Here is a 13367-nt window from a genome sequence, read left to right on the forward strand (position 1 = left end):
CAGGGACCTCAGTACTCTGGCTATCTTCTGCTGCTTTCCCAGGCCATTGGCCGGGAGATCGATTGGAAGTAGAGTAGCTGGGACATGAACTAGTGCCCATATGGGATACTGGCATTGCAGGTGGTGGCTTTATCTGCTATACCACACTGCTGGCCCAAAACTATTACATTACTGTAATCAAATAAAGGTATATGTAGAGGAGAAAACAAAAACCTTGTTATCATCCAGAGGGGAACAGTGCTAATAAGTTTATCATTCCAATATTTTTCTAGGCACTACATATTTAACAAACGGCTCTCCGTTATGGTCTGGGAAAGCAGTGAAAGATGGCCCAAGTCCTTCAGCCCCTGTACCCACACGGGAGACCCAGAGGAAGCTCCTGGTTTCAGATTGGCATAGCTCTGGCCAATTGCAGCCATTTGGGGAGTCAACCAGTGGATGGAAGGTCTCTCTCTCTGTAACTCTTGCCTTTCAAATAAATAAATCTTTTAACAAATTATTTTCCAGTTGATTATAATAGAACTTTCCCCTCTATTATCATTAAATACCTTAAAAACTTAATCCTGTGCAAGCATCATGACTGAATTAACAATCTATGACTGTATATTTAGATTTCCAAGTTTCCGCTGTTACAAAGTCCCATAAACATCGCTGTAAATAAACCTCTCCAGGAATCTTTTCTCTCTTTAGGATAAATCCTTAGAAGCAGAAATACTAGGTCAAAGGGATCAAGTATTTTTAAGGCTTTTGATACCTATTGCCAAACTGCCTTCCAGAAAAGCTGTGTCAATTTAAATTAGTGTTTGAATATTTCTCTGAATTGTTGCCAAACTGAACAGTATCATTATCATTACTAAAATAAAGGCAATCTGATTTTTTAGAAGCATCTCGTACTGTACCACAAACTTTGAAAACATTAGTGAGTTTAATTCTGTAATTGGCCATGGGTCATTCGTGTTTCTCCTTGAATATGTCACTTAGGTCTTATTAGTCATCTCTTTATCCTTACTACCTAAAATAAGGGTCCACACATAGCAAATACTCAGTAACTGTTGCTCTATGAATGGTCTTAGATCACAAAATTCTCTCTGAACCGTTTATTTCCATTTCGGAATTTTATTAAGCAGAATCCACGTTAAGAATACCCTGTGGTTTTAACACAACACAAAATTAAAATAATTCAATTACAGAAATGTTCTAAACTTAGAAATAAGTCACAAGAGTTAGGTTTAATTTTACTTTAAAAACATTTTTGTTTGTGATTGCTTTTGCTAACTGTCTCCAATCAGCATGCTGCTTACTGACCCTTGATTTTACACTCTTAAATGACTAAAAGGGCCATTCTCTGTCACTAATATAGCTAACATTTACTAAGGGCCTAACTGTGTGTGTACCAGACAGAACTCCATAAGGTAAGTACTATTCTTATCCCTATTTTAGGTTGAGAAAGGCTGAGAAAAGCTGCATGGCCTAAGGTCACGGTGGCTTCCAAAAGGCAGAGCCAGGTCTTGAACCTTGATTGGTCAGATTCCAAAGCCACTAGGCTACAAACAGTACTGTTTGTACGACTTCGTATTATAATCAGCACTCTGAAGTATTTACTGAGGAGATCAAAGGGTTCTTCTCAGCTGTTCCTTCTTTATAAAAATAACACATCTAATAAGAGCTGCTACTTAGGTGAAACTGAAAAAAAATGATGAATGGACACTCTAATATTTTCTGTGAACATTCAAAACCAGTAATCTTGGAAAAGATACCATTCAGGGGAAGGATGTGTTGTGCTCTCTTGGGAGCACTGCTTTTAGCAGAATTAACGCAGAAGGTCTAAATTTAAACATTTTAAAATCACTGTTGTGAGGATTCCTCCCATCTGGGGTGGAGAGAACAATCAACAGGAAGCTATAGCACAGGATGGGTAGGGCTCCTACCTCAACAGGAAGAGAGCTAAAAAAAAAAGATGACAACAGAGAGAGGGAAAGTAGAGAAGAAAGCTCATTTTCTGTGCTTCCAACCAGCCCACCCCCAGTGACTGAAATCTTTTGCATGTTATTAACTACAGTAAAGAAGGTAAAAGTAGTGGCAAATCAAAGTTGATTAAAAAATCAAACTTTCTCCCTCAAAATGCAATGTACATATTTGGGAGTATGGCATTTGCTGAATGCAATTTTAGTTCAAATAAAACAAGCATTTCCAGGTTTTTAACCCTAGAATATGGCTTGATTCTAGATTCTCATAGTCTTCCTACAAAGAGTAGAAAAATTTTATATTCCTCCTTCCTCTGCACATTTGGCTTTAAAACGGTAACTAGCTTATACTAGTCTCCCAAGGCTTCAGGAAAGGGAGGGAACGGATGCTGTCTAAATATTAGGAGTGCAAGAATAATCATCAATCCAAATGCTTTTCCTTCTCTAGGTAAATGGATCCAAGAATCTCTCAGCACCAAGCACATCTTTAAACAGAAAACTGTAATACGGCTGAGCAGCACAGCGACTGGAAACCACATGCAGCTGTGCACAACTCACTTACCTTCCTCCAACTCCCTTCAGTCTGAGCCCAAACTCTATTCTATTCCCACTCCCTCTACCTGTCCTACACTTACTCACTTTTTTCTTTATAAAATCCCTCTTCTATGTTGTTGTTCCTTTTCAGTTTCCTCCTTATTCTAACTCTTATCTATATAATCAGAACATTGAAGCTAAAAATATCTTGGAGATGTAAATTAAACCCTCTTTTTTTATAGACAAGAACATGGAGGCCCAGGGTGGCTAACGACTTGCCCAGGGTCCACAAGGTAGTACAAGTGAACTAAGCTAGAACCCAGTCTTGTGACTGCCTGCCTGTCACGGTGCCAGGATCACCCTGAGTTAGCTTCCCTAAAGCAGTCTCTGAGGTTCCCCTTACTGAAACCTCCGACAACGCGTCCTGCGAGTTCTGCTCATCGCCACTTTCCCTTCAAGGCTGCTGCCCCAGGACAACACTCGAGCAGTTTTCTGCCCCCATCTACGGTAGTTCCACAGCTCTCTCACGGAGCTCCACGGCGATGCGCCTGAGCCTCTGCACAGCCTCTCCAAGAAATGCTCACTCCGCACCGATCTTCAGCCACAGGGAAGAGTCTGCTCTTGTGGAAAGGCAGCTGTCAGATTATTTGAAATTATTTGTCATTTGTACATTATGTTCCTTTTCCTTTCTATCAGAAAGTGTACTAAAATTTACTCAGAAGCACAGCACTGACCAGGGTGTTTTATTTCATCATGACACAGAAACAGGGAAACAGAGGGCTCTTCTAAATGGTCTTACAATTCATTCAGTCACACTCTGGAATTTAGGTTTATTTTTTTCACAGCAAAATAATGCTGCCCTTCACAAAACTAAGTCTATCCAGTGAGTATCAATTTAAGAGCCTTGACAGAATTAATCCTGTGTGAATGTCAATATTGATTTGTATTGATTCCAAATGATAATCTTCCTGTTTTAATTTTCTTCTCTTTATTAATTTCTCATTTAATATTTTCTACTTTAATATGGTCTGCTAACAAAATCAGTATCACACTTGGATCGGTATCACTATGACCAACAACCATGAGGATATGGATTACATGATAATTGTTATTTATGACAGAGTTTTAATAAATTTACCTGGCTAAGAATTTTCATCCCTGAGTGTAAGAGCTTCTTTGCAGCTTTATAATAAATGGTCTCTGGTTTGTTGTAAATCATGGCGTTAGTACACATCAGTTTGAAGTTATCCTGCAGAGAGAAGAGGAAAAACGCACTGAAACAAAACAAAGTCCCCACAGTCTGTTTTGAAGCCATACGGGTCCCCCAGATTCTTTTTCAAAAAAACAACACCCTTATTATTTAAGGTTTATTAAACACTAACAGCAAATTGACAAGTTTTAAGACTTACCAATAAAATACTGCTAAATTTACTTAACTAAGCTACATTCTTTTTTTTTTTTTTAAATAAATAGTGTTTACTATAAATATAGAGTAAAGCTAAAGTGGAATCCAAAGTTCACACCAAATGTATAAAGACTTGAGAACTACATGGGTGTCTGATTTGTAATTCAGGTTAAAAAATTTCATTAACATTGACTATAGATTAAGTGATTTAAATAACAGAAAGCTTTTCATAGTTTGAGACTATGCTGCCTGAAGTTAACTATGCTACATTCTTTGCCAAACTCTTAATCATTTTATAGCACATGTGCATAAACTTTATATGCCAGAATGAAATTTTTAAATAGAATTCTTCAGTATAATCTCACTGTAACACAAAAAGAAAATATTCCTCCTGTCTCCTACTTAATAATGTCAGCTGAGTAGTTCATGTAAAAATTTTTTTTTTTAAATATTTGTTTCAAAGTCAGAGTTACAAAGACAGAGGGAGAGAGAACTTTCACCTGTTGGTTCATTCCCTAGATGGCCTCAACAGCCTAGGCTGGGCCAGGCCAAAGCCAGGAGCCAGGAGCTTCTTCTGGGTCTCCCACTTGGGTGGCAGAGGTCCAAGCACTTGGGCCTTCCCTCATTGCTTTCCCAGGTCATTAGCAGGGAGCTGGATCATAAGTAGAGCAGCCAGGACACGAACTGGTGCCCATAAGGGATAAAGGTGTTGGAGGCAGTGGCTGAACCTGCTGTGCCACAATGCCAGCGCCTACTCTTAATTATAAAACATCTTTAGTTTCCATTTAGACATTAAATATTTTATTTCAGATGCTGACTGAACCCTGGGAATAGTGTTAAATTAACATCTTCTGCCAAATTCAAAATAGCTGAGCAAAAATGTTAAAACACACTAATTTTCTCTTCAGGGTTTGGATGCTATCAAAATTTACAGAAGGTTACAAAATCATGTCACTATGAAATTAACCATATAACTTCAAGGAGTTAAACATATAACTGGAGCAGATAAATTATCAAAACTATATTTTTTGGCTTAAACGTCAATGTATGTGTACATGTGCTGGAGCACTTCAACTGACTGCACTTTTTGATGGTTAAGTAAATTTCGTATCTATGAATGAGAGAGATACGCCAAAGCTTAGTAGGTTAAAATAGTAAGAACTAAAGAAAAACAGAGGGGCTGGCGGTATAGTGTGCAAGTTAAGCAGCCCCCTGTGATGACAGCAACCCACATGAGCCCTGGTTGCTCCATTTCCAATCTAATTCCCTGCTAATGCCCCTGGGTAAAGTAGCAGAAGAAGGCCCAGGTACCTGGGCCCCTGACACCCATGCAGGGGACCTGGATGGAGTGCCAGGCTCTTGGCTTTGGCCTGGCCCTGCCCTGGCTGCTGCAGCCATTTGGGGAGGGAACCAGCAGATGGAAGATCTCTTTCTCTAACTCCGCCTTCCAAGTAAGTAAATAATTTTTTCTTTTGAAGATTTATTTGAAAGGTAGAGTTACAGACAGAGGAGGCGAGACAGAGATCTTCCATCCACTGGTTCATTCCCCAAATGGCTACAAAAGCCAGAGCTGAGCCAGGCCAAAGCTAGGAGTTTGAAGCTTCTTCCGGGTCTCCCACATGGGTGCAGGGGTCTAAGCACTTGGGCTATCTTCCGTTGCTTTTCCAAGCACATTACCAGGGAGCTGGATTGGGAGTGGAGCAGCCAGTCTTGAACCAGCACCCTTATGGGATGCTGGGCAACACAGGCAGAAGCTTAACCTGCTACACAATGCTGGCCCCATAAATAAATTAATAAAATAAAATAAAATAAAATAGGAAAAACATGTGCCCTAACAAACTCCTACAAATCCAAGACAAAACCCATCAAATTCTACTATTTAGTAGTGATAAGTACTTAAAACATAAGCAGGATTAAAAAAAGGTAAACTGAGCTCTACTTAAGAGTATGTGAGAAGAAATTCAAGAGCCATAGTAAAACAATCATCATGTACCTAAAGTAGTAATTATGAAATGTATGAAGTTTGTAACTATAAAGCTATATAGTTCTGCATACATTCCTATGGACTTACTTCTAAAGGTACAGTTTAAAAATTTGCCACAGGATGTCAAATCCCCATAAGCAAGGTAGTAAAAAAAAAAAAAGCATTTTAAGTGTTAATGTGATCACAGGGAATTAAATGTTAAAATGATCATATAGGCAGGATTAATCATTAAAGCGATCATACAAAAAGGATTAAGTGTTTGGCAATAATAATAAAATTAAAAAGGCATGAACACTCCAACATGGGAAGCAGTCCATACAGCAGACTCATAGAAAGACAATTGCTTAAAGTAACACTCTGACCAATTTTAGCCCTTAAGGCATTCTGGTCTAGCCAAAAGGCCTACAAGAGCATATCAGGCATGCAAAGCCAAACCACTGTGGCAAAGAATCCTAAATGCAGGACCTCTGTGGGTGAGACCCCAAGGGAAAGAAGTGGTCATCAAAAGGTGTACTTTTCTTCGAATGGAGGAGAGAACTTCCAGTTTGCTTATGGCTTTGTCTAAATATTGAAAGACTCGGTGGATTCAAAAGGCTTACACAGCCTAGGCAACTCAGGTCAAGAGGCTTGGGTGATCACTGACGTCATACATAAGAGTGTTAATTGTTAAATTAACAATAGGAGTTACTGTGCAATAACTTCCCATGGAGGACCTCTGTCCTCAAAGAGTTGTATTATGAGAGTTAACAGTAAAACTTGTTCTCAAAGATCTACCTTGTATTAGTATATTAAGTGTGGATATTCTTATGTCTCATAAGTTTTAGATAAGTCTAAGTGCCCATTTCCATTGCCTGTTTCCTTAGGTGCTTCTTCAATTAATGATAAAACTTGTCCTCAAAGAAAAAAAGTATATTATCGCAAAAATTAAAAGAAAAATAAGAAAAGAAGCAGAAGGAAGGGTGGGAACAAGAGAGGGAAGAAGATAAAACTTAACCTAAAAGCCATCAAAATAATAATGTATCTAATGTTACAGTTGAGAATTTTTTTTCATCATCTTTCTGTAGTCTTGGTTTGTGTTGATTTCAGAGGTACTTGTTTTATCTTCCAAAGAGAAGGAACCATATTTGAAACTTGCTTTACACTAAATCAACCAAATATAACTGATTTTGGTAATATTTTATCTCCAGTTTTTCCACATAAACATGTTAGTGCTCATCTGACCTAAGGGTTAGACCCTAATTGGTGGGAACAAGAGGGAAGGGGTGGGAAATGGGGGAAACCTGGAAGAAGCTCCTGGCTTTAGACTGGCTCAGCTCTGGCTGTCACAGCCACTTGGGGAGTGAACCAGTGGATTGAAGACCCCCTAGCTCTTTGTAACTCTGCCTTTCGAATAAATAAATCTTTAGAAAAAAAATTAATTTATATGAAAGACCGAGCTCCCATCTGCTGCTTCACTTCCCAATGTCCAGACAGCTAGGGCTGGACCAGGCTGAAGCCAGGAGCCAGGAACCCATTCTCATTCTCCCATATGGATGGCAGGGATCAAACTACTTGAGTCTACACCTGCTGCCTTCCAGGGTACACATTACCAGGAAGGTAGAACTGGGACGGAGCTACTAGGATGGGAACGCAGGCACTGCAGTAGAGAAGGAGGAGATCCCAAGTGGTGTCTTAACTGCCCTGCCATACACATGCCCCCAGAGAACACGAACTCCTTTTCTCTCTCTTTTTTTTTTTTTTTTTACAGGCAGAGTGGACAGTGAGAGAGAGAGACAGAGAGAAAGGTCTTCCATTGCCGTTGGTTCACCCTCCAATGGCCGCTGCGGCCGGCGCACCGCGCTGATCCAGGTGCTTCTCCTGGTCTCCCATGGGGTGCAGGGCCCAATCACTTGGGCCATCCTCCACTGCCCTCCCGGGCCACAGCAGAGGGCTGGCCTGGAAGAGGGGCAACCGGGACAGAATCCGGCGCCCCAACCAGGACTAGAACTCAGGGTGCCGGCGCTGCAGGCGGAGGATTAGCCTGGTGAACCGCGGCACCGGCTATTTTCTCTTGGTGACCAATTAGGGTCTAACCCTTAGGTCAGATAAGCACTAACATGTTTACGTGGAAAAACTGGAGATAAAATATTACCAAAATCAGTTACATTTGGTTGATTTAGTGTAAAGCAAGTTTCAAATATGGTTCCTTCTCTTTGGAAGATAAAACAAATACCTCTGAAATCAACACAAACCAAGACTACAGAAAGATGATGAAAAAAAATTCTCAACTGTAACATTAGATACATTATTATTTTGATGGCTTATAGGTTAAATTTTATCTTCTTAAAGTTGAAGAAAATATTCTTAATACCAGGAAGCAACTCACTTATCAAACTTAAAACTCTAAGTAAACCTTTAGTATTTCTGGACAAGACAATTTATTCTCCATTTGAGAAGTTATGTATACCTTATATGTCTAGAAATGGAAAAATAAACTTTCAATTTTCATTAAAATATCAATTTTACTTGCATTGATCTGAAGTTAAAATAAACCATTTTTTCATTTTTAAACTTGAGAAAAATATATTGTAATCAAGGAAAGTATAAATAGAAGATAGTAATGGGCTCATTTCTTCTTATTTGTATAACTAAGCTCATAAAGTCTTCTAAGAAAGAAAAGACAAATATTTTACAAATTAAAATAAACGAATCTTAGTAAAATAAAAGATCAGAAAGATTCTGAATATAAAGTATGCAAATTTCATGTATAAGATCTAAGAGTCTAACTCTCAATTTAATAAAAAAGATGTTATTTTGTATCATAGCTCTCTGTACTTTCCCAATCAAAACATAAACACAATTACCTTCAGTTCTTCTATGGACTGGTAGTCATTGTTCTTGATCTTTTCTTTCATGGTACTAAAATCCATGGGGTGTTTAATGATCATGGAGTAGCCAGGAGCAATAAAATCAGTCACAGGAAATGAAAAGAAAGCACTTGGGTCTTTTCTGCGAAGACACGCAAAAGGCAATGTTGTATTTTATTTCCACTACAAACACATCTACAGAAGCCACAGGAAACTTCACAGGTACAAAGAATTTGTAGTATGTTTTTCATGGAAAATTGAAGAAGTGAATTTTGAAAACTAGTAACTATTTTTTTTAATTTTTATTTTTTTTGACAGGCAGTTAGACAGTGAGAGAGAGAGAGACAGAGAGAAAGGTCTTCCTTCCGTTGGTTCACCCCCAAAATGGCCACTACGGCCGCGCACTGTGCCATCCGAAGCCAGGAGCCAGGTGCTTCCTCCTGGTCTCCCATGTGGGTGCAGGGCCCAAGCACTTGGGCCATCCTCCACTGCCTTCCCGGGCCACAGCAGAGAGCTGGACTGGAAGAGGAGCCACCGGGACAGAATCCGGAACCCCAACTAGGACTAGAACCTGGGGTACCAGCGCTGCAGGTGGAGGATCAGCATGGTGAGCCACGGTGCCTGCCTTGTAGTCGCTATGGGTAACAACAGTATTCATCTCCGGATAACCTCTTGGAAATACCTTTCAGAGCAAATACCTTGAAAATTGGTCATTTTAACACACAGTCCACCTAACTTTGACCAAAAATGGAATCACCAAACTTGATTTGTGGCATTTTTTAAAAATCAGGCTTTAGCTGAGTCTCAATGATGAACAATTCTATAATTGCTCAGAATAATAAAAAACTCTGGTTCTGGGGCCAGTACTGTGGCACAGTGGGTTAAACCACAGCCAGTAGGCACTGGTTCAAATTCTTGCTGTTCTACTTTCAATAAATCTCCCTGCTAACGTGCCTGGGAAAAGCAGTGGAGAACAGCCCAAGTGCTTGGGCCTCTGTACCTACATGGGAGAGCAAGCAGCAGCTCCTGGCTTCAGCCTGGCCCAGCACTAGTTGTTGAGGCCACTGGGGAGTGAACCAGTGGATGGAAGATTTCTCTTTCTCTGTAAATCTCCTTTCCAAATAAACCTAATAAAAATAAAGAGTGCTTCTGTATTCTAATTTCCAAGATGTTCTGAATAATGCTATGGTCCCTGGACTAAGAGATACCTTTTCCCCCCCCCCCCCAGGTTTACTTATTTATTTGAAAGGCAAAGTTAGAGGGAACTGAGAGATAGAGAAGGATCTTCCATCCACTGGTTCACTCCCCAGATGGCTGCAATGGCTGGAGCTAAGCTGGTCCAAAGCTAGGAGCCAGGAGCTTCATTCAAGCCTCCCATGTGGGTGCAGCACCCAAGTACTTGGGCCACTTCTTGCTGCTTTCCCAGGTACATTAGCAGGGAGCTGGCCCCAAAAGAACTTTCTTAAGGAGACTTCATTAACCTACATTGTGGGCTTATGTTACAAGATATAAAAAGTAAAAAGCAGGAGCCAGTGCTGTGGTAAAGTAGGTTAAGCCTCTGCCTGGGGTGTAGGCATCCCATATAGGTGTCAGTTTGAGTCTCGGCTTCTCCACTCCCATTCCAGCTCTCTGCTAATGGCCTGGAAAAGCAGTGGAGATGCCCCAAGTGCTTGGGGCCCTACACCCATGTTGGAGACGTGAAGAAGCTCCTGGCCCAGCTCTGGCCATTGCGGCCATTTGAGGAGTGAACCAGTGGATGGAAGACCTCTCTCTGTCTCTCCCTCTGTCTGTAACTCTGGCTCTTAAATAAACAAACAAATCTTCAAAAAAAAAAACAAAAAACAAAAAGGTAGCCAAAACACATTTTTTAGGCATATCTTCTAGATGGGATAGAATATGCAACATTTACCTGTTACTTCCCTCAGGAGAAGTACTGAATAATTTATTCCAGCATAAGACAAGCAATGTGTTTTCTCAACTACTTTATAATTCTAAAAAAAAATCAGACCAGTACCTTTTGTCCTTAACTGCAAAGGTGAATACAGATTACCCCACAGGTTTTACTGCAAAAAATTATTTATGATGCATTCCAGACCGACAAAGTACAGCACAGTGAGAAAAAAAAGTCTATCATCAGGATGCATTCCCTTTAACTATGAAAGCTACACAAATAAGTATCTCTGAGCTGAAAATTCAAATTTGTAGTGGAGATATGTTAAAATAAATACTACAGTGGGGGCCAGCATGTGGTACAGAGGGTTAAGCTGCTGCATACAATGCCACCATCCCACACTGCAGTGCTGGTTTGAGTCCTGACTGCTCTGCTTCCAGTCTAGTTCCTGTGAACCTGCCTGGGAAGGCAGTGGAGCATGGCCCAAATACTTGGTTCCCCTCCCAACACTCATATGACAGACCTGGATGGAGTTCCTGGCTCTGGCCTCGCTCTGGCCACTGTGGCCATTTGGAGAGTAAACTAGCATAAGGAAGATCTCTGTCAATCTGCCTTTCCAAGAAATAAAATGTATCTTTAAAAAGATATTGTAATAAAGACTGCTATACTTTTCCCTTTTAAGAACTTGTGGCTGGCCTTGTGATGCAGTATATGAAGCTGCTGCCTGTACCACTGTCATCCCACCTGGGCACTGGCTGGTTTGAGTCCTGGCTGCTTCATTTTCGACCCAGCTCCCTGCTAACAGCCTAGGAAAAGCAGCAGAGACGGCCCAGGTATTTGGGCCCCTGCCACCCATATGGGAGATCAGAATGAAGCTCCTGGTTTCTGGCTTTGGCCTGGCTGAGTGCTGGCCATTGCTACCATCTGGACCGTGACCAGCAGATGAAGACCTTTTCTTTCTCTCTGTAACTCTTTCAAACAAACAAATAAATAAGTAAAAATAAAAAACAAAAAACTCTGCCTCCTTTAAAAGAACCAGTTAGGTAAATTTTGATTTAGATTGCAAAATATGGCTTAATTACACGGTTAAGATTCTACACATTTATCAAATGTTAGAAAAACATTACCTCTGCAATTGTCTCATCAGTTGATTCAAAGCTTCTTGAAGTGGTGTCTGTTCTACTTCTAAAGCAAAGAAGAAAGTAAAAGGGTATTTTTAAAAGGAAGATTCTGAGTTCTTATTTAGCTTTTCGTTATGAATTCTATGCCTTCATTTTAAAAACATGAAAGTTGAGAGTGTCAATTCAAAACTGAGGCTAATTTAAAGCTCTTAGGTAGTGAGAAAAAAAAAATCTTAGAAAACAAGTCAGTTACAAAGCTTTAAAACTTAGGCTGTCCAGTCTCTGCTTCCTTGTTCTGAACAGTTAATTCAGGGGACTATTACCTTCCTGCTTGGCTAAGGAACTTGCAAGAGGCTTCTCAGGAGGGAGGTCTAATCTCACAGGGGTGTGGCACTGGAGGTCTTTTTCTGCCTCATTCTCCACACGGTCTCGATCTCGCTTCTTTTTATCCTCCTAAATGTATCAGAGAGAGATAATTTAGAAATATTTAGAATCATTATCTTTAAATACACAATCAAATGTAAGGCACTACTGAAAACAGATTCTTAATTAGTGAAATTTTAATGTATTTTACTGCCATCTACTGGAAAATGAGAAAATGACATGTTCATAAAGAGGAAAAAAAGTACTTTTCTATGCCAGAAATAACCAATTAGAAAACTATTATTATTCACATAAGCAATATAACATATCTAGAAATGCAGCTAATAAAATATGCCCAAGACTTCTGAAAAAAAAATTATGGAACATTATTAAAAGCCATAGCAAAAGACATAAATAAAAGATATACCATGTTCATGAACTGAGACAGCTAATTCTCTCTCTCTTTTTTTTAAAGATGTATTTACTTATTTGAAAGGCAGAGCTACAGAGAAGCAGAGGCAGAGAGAGTGAGGTCTTCCAGCCGTTGGTTCACTCCCCAGATGGCTGCAACGGAGCCAATCCAAAGCCAAGAGCTGCTTCTGGGTCTCCTATATGGGTGCAGAGACTTGGGCCATCTTCTACTGCTTTCCCAGGCCAAAGCAGAGAGCTGGATCAGAAGTGTAGCACCCAGGACTCAAACCAGTACCCATTTGGGATGTTGGCACTGCAGGCAGTGGCTTTACTGCTATGCCACAGTGCTGGCCCCCAGCTAATTTTCTTTAATCAACAAATTCAGTGAAACAATCCCTCAAAATTGTAAACAAGATTTTCCACGAAATTCATGGAAATGCCAAATGTACAATTTACCCTTAAGAATGAATGATCAAGAACATAACAGTTTAGAAAAAGGTCACAGAAGATATCGCAGATATTAAGAGTTTATATAAAGTGGGATGGGCACTGTAGCTCAGTAGGTACAGCTGCCGCCTGTAGTGCCAGCATCCCATATAAATGCCAGTTTGAGACCTGGCTGTTCCACTTCTGATCCAGCTCTCTGCTATGGCCTAGGAAAGCAGTAGAAGATGGCCCAAGTGCTTGGGCCCCTGCACCCATGTAGGAGACCAAGATGGAGTTTCTGGCCCCTGGCTTCAGATCAGCCCAGGTTTGGCAGTTGCAGCCATTTGAAGAGTGAATTAATGGATTGAAGACCTATCTCTCTGCCTCTCTGTAACTCTACCTTTCAAAAAAAATAAATCTTA

The 13367-nt window shown here is 40.2% G+C and overlaps 1 protein-coding gene across 1 annotated transcript in view; it reads right to left on the reverse strand.

Annotated features, from left to right (window-relative positions):
- The window catches only part of BRD7 (bromodomain containing 7), a 43645-nt gene that overhangs the window by 16388 nt on the left and 13890 nt on the right, over nt 1-13367 (reverse strand). The window contains exons 3-6 of the mRNA XM_002721347.5: nt 12069-12198; nt 11752-11809; nt 8731-8875; nt 3637-3747 (exon numbers count right to left, since the gene is read on the reverse strand). Of these exons, the coding sequence (XP_002721393.2) occupies nt 3637-3747; nt 8731-8875; nt 11752-11809; nt 12069-12198 (444 nt within the window). The remainder of the gene's footprint in view (nt 1-3636; nt 3748-8730; nt 8876-11751; nt 11810-12068; nt 12199-13367) is intronic.

This window comes from Oryctolagus cuniculus, chromosome 18 (assembly GCF_964237555.1).
Source record: "Oryctolagus cuniculus chromosome 18, mOryCun1.1, whole genome shotgun sequence".
NCBI lineage: Eukaryota > Metazoa > Chordata > Mammalia > Lagomorpha > Leporidae > Oryctolagus > Oryctolagus cuniculus.